General features: G+C 43.2%; 5 protein-coding genes across 6 annotated transcripts; 1 reads left to right on the forward strand and 4 right to left on the reverse strand.

Moving 5' to 3' along the window:
- Positions 1-190: 190 nt before the first annotated feature.
- Positions 191-2918, reverse strand: Rab1 (RAS oncogene family member Rab1). Its single transcript, XM_017235779.3, has 5 exons — positions 2623-2918; positions 1709-1829; positions 1597-1644; positions 1310-1537; positions 191-1237 (listed from the first exon to the last, which is right to left on the reverse strand). The coding sequence occupies exons 1-5, from the start codon at positions 2643-2645 to the stop codon at positions 1040-1042; spliced, it is 618 nt and encodes a 205-aa protein (XP_017091268.1). The 5' UTR covers positions 2646-2918; the 3' UTR covers positions 191-1039.
- Positions 2919-3050: 132 nt separating this feature from the next.
- Positions 3051-3936, reverse strand: AP-2sigma (adaptor protein complex 2, sigma subunit). The gene is made up of 3 exons (XM_017235780.3): positions 3782-3936; positions 3576-3725; positions 3051-3518 (listed from the first exon to the last, which is right to left on the reverse strand). Exons 1-3 carry the CDS (start codon positions 3782-3784, stop codon positions 3243-3245), a joined length of 429 nt encoding a protein of 142 aa, XP_017091269.1. The 5' UTR covers positions 3785-3936; the 3' UTR covers positions 3051-3242.
- An 11-nt stretch (positions 3937-3947) lies between these two features.
- Idi (Isopentenyl-diphosphate delta isomerase) lies at positions 3948-4948 on the forward strand. Its single transcript, XM_017235776.3, has 2 exons — positions 3948-4354; positions 4413-4948. Exons 1-2 carry the CDS (start codon positions 4034-4036, stop codon positions 4866-4868), a joined length of 777 nt encoding a protein of 258 aa, XP_017091265.2. The 5' UTR covers positions 3948-4033; the 3' UTR covers positions 4869-4948.
- Positions 4949-4952: 4 nt separating this feature from the next.
- LOC108121571 (3'-5' ssDNA/RNA exonuclease TatD) lies at positions 4953-7699 on the reverse strand. The gene is made up of 4 exons (XM_017235775.3): positions 7227-7699; positions 6392-6740; positions 6059-6340; positions 4953-5994 (listed from the first exon to the last, which is right to left on the reverse strand). The coding sequence occupies exons 1-4, from the start codon at positions 7411-7413 to the stop codon at positions 5856-5858; spliced, it is 957 nt and encodes a 318-aa protein (XP_017091264.1). The 5' UTR covers positions 7414-7699; the 3' UTR covers positions 4953-5855.
- A 280-nt stretch (positions 7700-7979) lies between these two features.
- On the reverse strand, positions 7980-8933 carry LOC108121573 (farnesol dehydrogenase). Of its 2 annotated transcripts, none has more exons than XM_070281955.1 (2): positions 8302-8933; positions 7980-8230 (listed from the first exon to the last, which is right to left on the reverse strand). In XM_070281955.1, the coding sequence occupies exons 1-2, from the start codon at positions 8866-8868 to the stop codon at positions 8051-8053; spliced, it is 747 nt and encodes a 248-aa protein (XP_070138056.1). In that variant the 5' UTR covers positions 8869-8933; the 3' UTR covers positions 7980-8050. The 2 variants fall into 2 exon arrangements, with proteins under 2 accessions (XP_070138056.1, XP_017091266.2); XM_017235777.3 differs by having other exon boundaries at positions 8296-8927.
- Between the last annotated feature and the right edge of the window lie 69 nt (positions 8934-9002).

Consider the following 9002-nt stretch of genomic DNA (forward strand, 5'->3'; position numbering starts at 1 on the left):
GCCTTCACTTTTGTCTTTGGATTCGGTCCAAAAAGGTAAGGAAATAAAACAAACCGTTTGGAGGCTTCGGTACAGATTGGATTTATTTAACTTAAGCGAATGGGATGGGGGGAGAGTCAAATTCGGGCGACAGTGAAAACCGAAACTAAATTGTATACTTGTGTCCATTGTTCCCAAATCGTTCAATTGATTTACGCTCACGCAATAATTTTTATTAAACTTCATCTCGCTATGTCGTCATTATTACACTAATTATGTGCCTAAACAAATCCCTTACGTCACACGAAAATACAAACACACAATCGGATTCTAAAAATGTTCGTTCGGTTTTGGTTTCCTTCGATTTACATAAAATTTCATATGACAGAGACAAGTGGCGAGCACATTCGCTAGAGATAATATGTTTAGAAAATTGTATTTGTAATTTAAACACATACATATGTATACATAGTTGTAAGTAGTAGCTGACACAGTACAATATAATTGCTCTCGCTAGCCGTTGCCATCGACTTCGACTCCGTTCAGTTAATGCGATGCAGTTTTGTATTAATAGTACATACATATCGTATTGTTTCGCGCTGCTGTGATAAGTAACTCTTACTGTAGGTTAGATTTAATATTAATTTAATTGCTACACCGTTTGTTTGCTTGCTTTGCACTACTTATGAACAGAACTGCTGAAATCAGAAAGACGGTTAGTATCAGTATCCTGCTAGTCATGCGGCTAGTGTGTACGATTTGTTTGGTTTGTGTGAATGTGTATTCTGGAGGTTATCTGGAGTCTGAATTTTGTCGGCCACATTGTCGGCTATTACATTTTTGCTTAATGTGTTAATCGAATCGGATCACGGTTAGGATCATACAAACGCACTACTCTTCATTCATTATTGTTATTACTGAATTAGGTATTATAATTACGATTTTGTGGTCTCGCCATTTTTTGTTTTTGTTTCACTATTATTGTGGTTTCCGTTTTAATTTATTATATTTAAATTTTGTTTAATTTTATAATAAAATAATGATTCACAATCAGAGTTATTCAGCAGCAACCGGATCTGGTGTTTTCCACTGGACGTCCTTGATCGATTTTCACTTTGCTAGCGTTGTCGGTGGCGCTGGACGGTGGCCCGACGCGATTCTTGATCTCGGCCGCCATCGTCATGAAGGCCTGCTCCACGTTTGTGGCACTCTTGGCCGAAGTTTCAAGGAATGGAATGCCTAACTGAGCAGCATACTCCTACAAATCCAAAAAACGAACCAAGTTATTTCAGTATATCCATCAAGGAATTAAAAATGAGCTTTGACTTACCGCAGCTGTGGTATGATCGACGACTTTCTTGGTGGTCAAATCGCTCTTGTTGCCCACAAGCAGCTTGTTGACGTTCTCGCAAGCGTACCTCTCGATTTCCTCCAGCCACTGCTTCACATTGTTGAAGGACTCCTGGTCCGTGCAGTCGTAGACGACGATGATGCCGTGAGCACCTCGATAGTATGAAGACGTGATGGTACGGAAGCGCTCCTGGCCAGCAGTATCCCACTATAAAAAGTACAATTAGCATACATAGATCCTAGATTGGCTCATGGGCTTTGTCTTACGATTTGCAGCTTAATGGTTTTCCCGTCCAGTTCTATAGTCCTAATTTTCTGCAAGATAAAAGTTTCCGTGAGTCACAGGTGAATGGTTTTCGCAACTTGTTGGCCAACTTACGAAGTCTACTCCGATTGTGCTGATATAGCTCTCTGTATATGTGTCATCGGCAAATCGCAGCAGCAGACAGGACTTTCCAACGCCCGAATCGCCAATCAGCAACAGTTTAAAGAGATAATCGCTGTGGAGCATAGAGAGAGAACACCACACATTTAGTATGTAAATATGCATGAGGGCTATACATAAAACCGGTTACTCTGGGGGTTTATCTTATCGGACTTGTCCGCACATCAACCCCCAATTTATTCTTTTTTATTTTGGTGGCTGATGGGGCGAAGTATTTGATAAAGTTGCGTGTGATGTGATCGAAGGAAAGTCTGGAGAATCAACGAATCAATTGCCTCAAGTTCAATTAAGGAAAACTAGGTTTTGATTACGTAGCAGTCGTTAAGAAACAACAACAAAGGGAAAGTACAGGGGGTGGGCGACAACGCTCCACGCAGGTGACTCATCCGCCCAGCTACATAGCACTCGCTCTGTTCTCAGGGGGCTGGGATCTAGTTAGATTGGATGTACTGGCCGAATCCAGAGTCCGACGCCAGCTAGAGCAGCAACAATTAAAATTTCAGCTCTGTACAAAGATTTATCAGCTAAGTATGAGTGGAGTGTGTATGTATGCCATCTTAGGAACATTAATGGCTCTTGAAATGCAAAAATCGTATTTTTAATTCTAGTTTAGGGCGGTTGTGTGTTCCTTTTTGAAGTTGCCAATGCCAGCGCTAAACAAAGCCAGCAGCTAGGTGTAGGGGAGTGGCGTGGGGGCTGGTGGCCGATGAATGGAATGGAAACGTAGCAAAAATGACGTCGCAGAAAAGAAAACTGATTATCGAACGAGAGATGTGATGTATTCCAATGCGAAATCCAGAAAAGGGCAAGATCCAAATTATGCGCAATTGCTGCAGATGACGACTTACTATTCCGGATTCACAGATGACATTTTCTGGCCTTTTCACAAGAATATGTAGTTGCCACGAACAAATATTCGATTTTTGCCCCTGGTTTTCACACTGACTGCTGTTGTCACCGTTTTTGCTCGACTTGCGCTTCAATCTGTCACGCACTGCGTTTGCACTTGTTTTGTGTTGTATTTTAATAACTCGCTTTTGTATTTATTGCAGCGAATTTTAAGGGAAATGTGATTATTTTCACAAATTCGACGGCCGAGAACGAGAACAATGGCGACTGAAAAAATGACGAAGTGGCATTAGAGCGCGGCAGTGTTGGAAAATGCTACAAGCAACCAGGGCTCCATTAACCACTGACCATCGACGGTGAGTGGGCGGAACCTATAAAAAAAATACTCTCTGACCCCCAACACCCCCAATAAAGCCAAATGAAAACATATTTTGCACTTGCATACAATCTCTTATGGTACATCATTTGTTTCTAAACACGGTATTTAACATTTGAGTTTTTGCTTGCATAAAGAACACATTATAGATAATAATAATAATACGCGTAATAGTATATGAAAGAAGATTCGATAAGCGGCTAGGGGAATGCATCTGGCGATCCTTGGGGCTTTGGCCCCCCCTTATTCCAGTGAATTTAGCGTCAGGAGCTGCTTGAGCACCTTTGTCTGAGAGGTTTCTCGTATCTCGCCTGCCAGGAACATCTCGTCCACTACACTGTACACCTTGTAGAAATTGAAGACGAGGTCCAGCTCACAAACGTTATGGAAGTATTCGTTTAGCACCTCGACGAAGTTGTGGATCGCCTCCAGATAGCACAGATTATTGTCGTTTACGTCCACACAGATGCAGAAATACAGGCCCGCATACCTTCGGTATACGATCTTGAAGTTTCGGAACTGTGGGTGGGGATAATGTTTAAATCGGGGCTCTACTGATTTCTAACGCTATACAACCTCTACGAAATTGGTGTGCTTGGCGTCCCTCACAGTGACCACAGCATGCACCTCCTCAATAAGTTTCTGTTTCTCGTCGTCATCGAAGTTCATGTACCATTTCGCCAGGCGAGTTTTGCCAGCGCGGTTTTGTATCAGTATAAATCGTATCTGGGGAATCAAATCATTTTACTTGGTTTCTCACAAAAAGTTTGGTACAAACCCACCATTTTTTTACTCTTTACTTGGGCAGCTTTCGGGCTATTTACAATTTTATCGTTCTGAAACGGAAGCGAAAAACTGATTATGAGCAAATTGTGTATCACTATTGCCAGGGATACCGCTGCAGCCAATCAGCTGTTCCACGACCAGTGTTGCAAGTTCCTTGACTAAAATAGAACAAGGTTGGCAGCTCGGCACTATGAAGTTTCACTTTTGTATTTGTTTTGGCCACATACGAAACTAGTCATTTACCAAAAATGCTGGCCCTGCGCTGTAACTGGAATCTCTCCACGCTCCGGAACACTTTCGCCCTTCGCAACTGCTCCACTACAGCGGTGGACCAGCAGCAGCAGCGCCAGGTGCCTGTGGAATCCGTGCACGATCCTCTCCAGGCTCACGCCCTCAAGGAGCAATGCATCCTAGTAGATAAGGACGATAAAGCCATCGGCTCGGCCTCCAAGGCCGACTGCCATCGAGTAGACCCAAAAACTAAGGATGTTAGATTACATCGGGCCTTCAGCGTCTTTCTGTTTAATTCTAAAGGCGAGATGCTGGTGCAAAAGCGGTCTTCGCACAAGGTGAGATGAACATTTATAATTGAATGTCCTATAGGTAGTAACCTATCTGATTGCCTAGATAACTTTCCCGAATACCTACACCAATGCCTGCTGCAGTCATCCGCTCCATGAGATTGAGCAAGAACGCGATGAAAACAATGCCATGGGAATCCGCCTGGCAGCACAGCGTCGTCTCAACTATGAACTGGGCATACCCACTGAGGAGCTTCGTCCCGAGGACTTCCGTTACCTCACCCGCATTCACTACGCCGACACGGGGGACGGCGTGTGGGGCGAACACGAGATCGACTACATACTCTTTTTGCAGAAGGACGTGACTCTGAATCCCAACAGCAACGAGGTGAGCGAGGTGCGTTTCCTGCGCCGCGATAAGATTGACGAGGCGGTGGCAAAGTTCAGCGCCCCCCTGACTCCGTGGTTTTCCCTCATACTGCATCACCGCCTCAAGCTGTGGTGGGACAATTTGAATAGGCTGGAGCAGTTTGAGGACTTGAAAAACATTCAACGCTTTTAAATGTGCTAACGAACCAAAAAACAAAAACCGAAACTGAAAATGAAAGAAATACATTTATGACGACCCGTTAAAGTTAAACACATCTGGTTTTTAAATTCGCTTTATTCAAATGGAAAATAGTAAGTGTCTGTGTGCGACAATGGGCACAAAGTGGATTTCATGGATTCATGCAACCTCCGTTAGGCGATCAGTTCAGTACAAAGCTTTTGTATAAGTAAATATAACAAAATGCGTTTATACGCGCACGATACTCAATATGTTTTCATAGCCTAACTAATGTGTTTGTATATGTTGAATATCATATAAATATTTAGATTTTAAAATGATCACATTACGTTTCCCATAATCATCATCATCATAATCGTATCATCATCAGAACAACAAGAATAAATATTTACAAAAATATGACTACAGGCTAACAAGAGACACAAACTAAAATTAAAGGGTATATCTTAAATATACATATAGAAGAAACAAACAGAAGACAAGCTGCAGCACTTAACATATATGTAGGCATCGCTTCGGAAGCGACTTCGAAGCGCGCGCTTCGAGGCGTGAAGTTCCGACCGAGTGCAAATTATTTGCTCCCCGGGTCCGTTCCTCACTTGGCACCGCCTTGGCACCGTTTCTCGTGGGAAATCGAGTAAATAAAGCAATTGCTTAGGAAATTCCAACAACTTAAATCTACGGCATGCAAATTTCGATCGATAATTTGCATATTTTTTGGGAGTGGGGGAGAATATAGGATATGGGTATACGTATACGTACGTTTCGCATGCAATAAGGTTCGTAATTATGTATGTATGAGTGTGTGTTGTGTGTGTGTGTATGGGTAATATCAGGACTTGCGCTTCATCCCGAATTCGATTATTGTTTAAGGCACATAGGTATGAGTCTATCGTGAATCTCAGGCTTATTTAGTTTTATATGTGTAAAGCTGCTGGTTGGCACACTTCGTTAATTAGTTCCTTTGGGGGCACCATCTATTTAGGACAAGCCAAAAAGCTTCAAAGCGTTAAAGGCAGTGGCCAGGGCTACTTCGTCGGGCGTTTTCTTCATAAAAGCTGCAATCATCTCCACAATTGCGGGAAGACTGCAAGGCTCGTTACGTTGGAAGGTACAATATCTGGAATGAAATCGATACTCAATAACATTCAACTTGCAAACGTTCCGGGGTTTTTTCTTCCCACCTGTGTAAGTACAACAATGAGCGTTCGGTGATGCCAGTTTTCACATGCTGGGGAAGCTTGGATGCCCTTGTATTGGGATACATAAACGGAGCATCGGTTTCAACTAAAAGTCTATCCAAGGGCAAAGTGCCATCCTCCAGCAAGCGGCGAACGCCCGTGTCCGATTTATCCTTGCACAGGTAGCCGGTCAGGCTGATGTAGAACCTGCGCTCCAGATACTTTAGTGCCTCTTCGGCAGTTCCCATGAATCCTCTGATGATCACAGGCGGTAGGTTCTCGAATCTGCAAGAGTTGTCGAGTTAGGAACTATAGAAATTGGATTACTCCACTTACTTATCCATTATTTCGAGAAGATCGTGTTGAGCCGAACGCTCGTGGATCAGCAAAGGCTTGTTGAGCCGGATGGCCAGCTGCAGCTGCTTGGCAAAGATCTGCTTCTGGGCCTCCGGTTCGGAGAAGTCGCGTTGGTAGTCAAGCCCGCAAGGGCCCACCGCCACGCATTCCTGGGCCTGGGCGATGTGCTCCAGGTCGTACCATGTGGCCGGCTCCTCCACAATGGACTTTGAGTCGTGCGGGTGTATGCCAGCAGTCGAGTAGATAATGTCGGGATAGATGCGCGATAGGCGCAGCGCTTCCTTGCTCGATTTGACCGAAGTGCCGTGAACCATTAGTTTTTGAACACCTGCGGCGGAGAAGAGATGAGAAGAGAAAGTTGGTGGTGAGTGCAACTTGCAGTGTGCCACATACACAGAGATGAAAGCAAGAAAGCAAGTTATCTTCATATGAAGGCGAAGCTTATATACCCTTTAATTGTCATTACAACTTTATGAGTCTATAATCCTATCTTATCAGCCTGAATATATATATTTAGGTAAAATGAGTAGCCAGTGTTTCTTTATAGAAGATTATTATAGTGAAAATGATTATAATGCGTGTCCATTTTGGCATTTCGGGTCTTCACAAATATAAGTTTATTCCAATCCGTTGCCAAATTTTGTAGGTAATTATAATGCTCCATGCTAGGGCATAACATAACACGAGCATAACAGCTGCACACTTGTTGCTCGTCGCAGGTCGCATGACCTTCTGTCTGAGTTTTCAGCCTCGCCCCAAAACAAAGACACTTGGAAATGTATTTCTCGAAGATAATAATTGATAATGGACCTACCTGCATCTCTGGCTCTCTGGACCACCGAATCGAGATCACGGCTATACTTTTTATTGGTCAAATTCGCACCCACGTCAATAACAATGAGATTTTCGAAGCAGTGCTTCATGCTGTCCATCAAGTCCGCCTGGTCCTCCAGCAAAGATGCTGTGGTGGCGGCCGCCTCGGTCTTCTGTAGTAGATCCATGTTTTGGTTTGGTTTTCCGTACAAAAATAGCTAATGACGCAGGCGATTGATGGGTGTTGTTGTTGGGTGTGTATGCGTAGATGGATAATTCAATTATCTTTTTTTGATGGCAAGGAAACGCGACGGCAATGATAACCGTGGAAAATGGATAATTCGTTTGTGTTGCGATTTGGAAAAGTTGACCAATTCAGCAATAGAGGTTTCAAAGTTATGAAATAATAAACTAAAAAACTATCCCGACACGAATCTACGAAACTGCTGGCAGGCCCAAGCAGTTATGCCAACTTAGCTATTTTTTCGTAACATTTAGCTTGGATTTCTGTTGAACCTATTTTGTTCTGTTAACGCTATGTTAACAGTATAGTCGATAACTTTATCGGTTTTATTCAAAATTTAAACACTCTTTTACTTGTATTTTGGAAATCCTATTTTTTATTTTCTACGAATTAAAAAAATAGTTATAAGCATGTTAGTTTAAAAACTTTGCATAAATATGCATACTAAACAATATTCATTAAAGAAAATTGTATTACTTTTAACTTTACTAAGCTATACAATGGCAGGTGTGCTTGCTCATTTTTTTTATTGGCAATATATATTTACTTGTTTACGAATTCCGCAAAAAACACCTGCTTCATTAGAATCGCTCTCCCACCGGCTTGATTGTAAGCTCCTGAATCTGAACGTTCGGTGGCGTTTGGATGCAATATGAAACCGCATCTGCCACATCCTCAGAGCGCAGCATTGGCATTCCAAATTGTATTTCCACAGACCCCTTATCAAAAATTTCTGTGTTCACAACTCCGGGACTAATACTCTGAAATGGAAAATTTACTAATTACTAATTAACAAGTTTAACAAATCCATTTTTTGTTAACCCACCGTCACCTTAGTTTTGGATCCTTGGTTCATGAACTCCTGGCGCAGGATCTCAGTCAAGGCTGTGATGGCATGTTTCGAGGGAGCATACATGTTTAGGCTGAATCCCTCCACCACAGGCACCTTGTGACCCACCACACTGTTGATCAGCACGACATGACCATCGTTCACCTTCCGGCGCTGCAGCGAAAGGAACATTTGACGGGTGCACCAGCTAACTCCAAGCACATTGGTGTCTATTATGGCCCGAAGATCGGCTGAGTTTCCCTCATCGGTGATATTTATTCGTCGAACAATGCCGGCATTGTTGATCAGAACATCGGCACCACCCAAAGTCTTGTCGATCCAGGCGAAGGCATCATTAATCTGTTGCTCCACGCTGACGTCACAGGAACGGGCGTGGAAACGAGCTCCCTGGTCGGAGGGCAGGGAAGACTTAAGCTCCTGGAGACGCTGCTCCCGACGAGCTAATCCCACGACGACCATTCCTTTGGACACTAGGTCTCGACAGCAGGCAGCTCCGATCCCAGAACTGGCACCAGTAACAACGGCCACACGATTTAACCAGCGATTCATGATGGGAGATCCAAGCAGAACTATTTCTAATTGGAAAATGATAAACTTTCCTGATCCAGCTGAGCTATAATTACTTCTTCGATGTGCAATCGAATATCGGTAGATCGATACAAAATTGGCGCCAAATTTAAAAG

This window comes from Drosophila bipectinata, chromosome 3R (assembly GCF_030179905.1).
Source record: "Drosophila bipectinata strain 14024-0381.07 chromosome 3R, DbipHiC1v2, whole genome shotgun sequence".
In the NCBI taxonomy this organism is placed as follows: Eukaryota; Metazoa; Arthropoda; class Insecta; order Diptera; family Drosophilidae; genus Drosophila; species Drosophila bipectinata.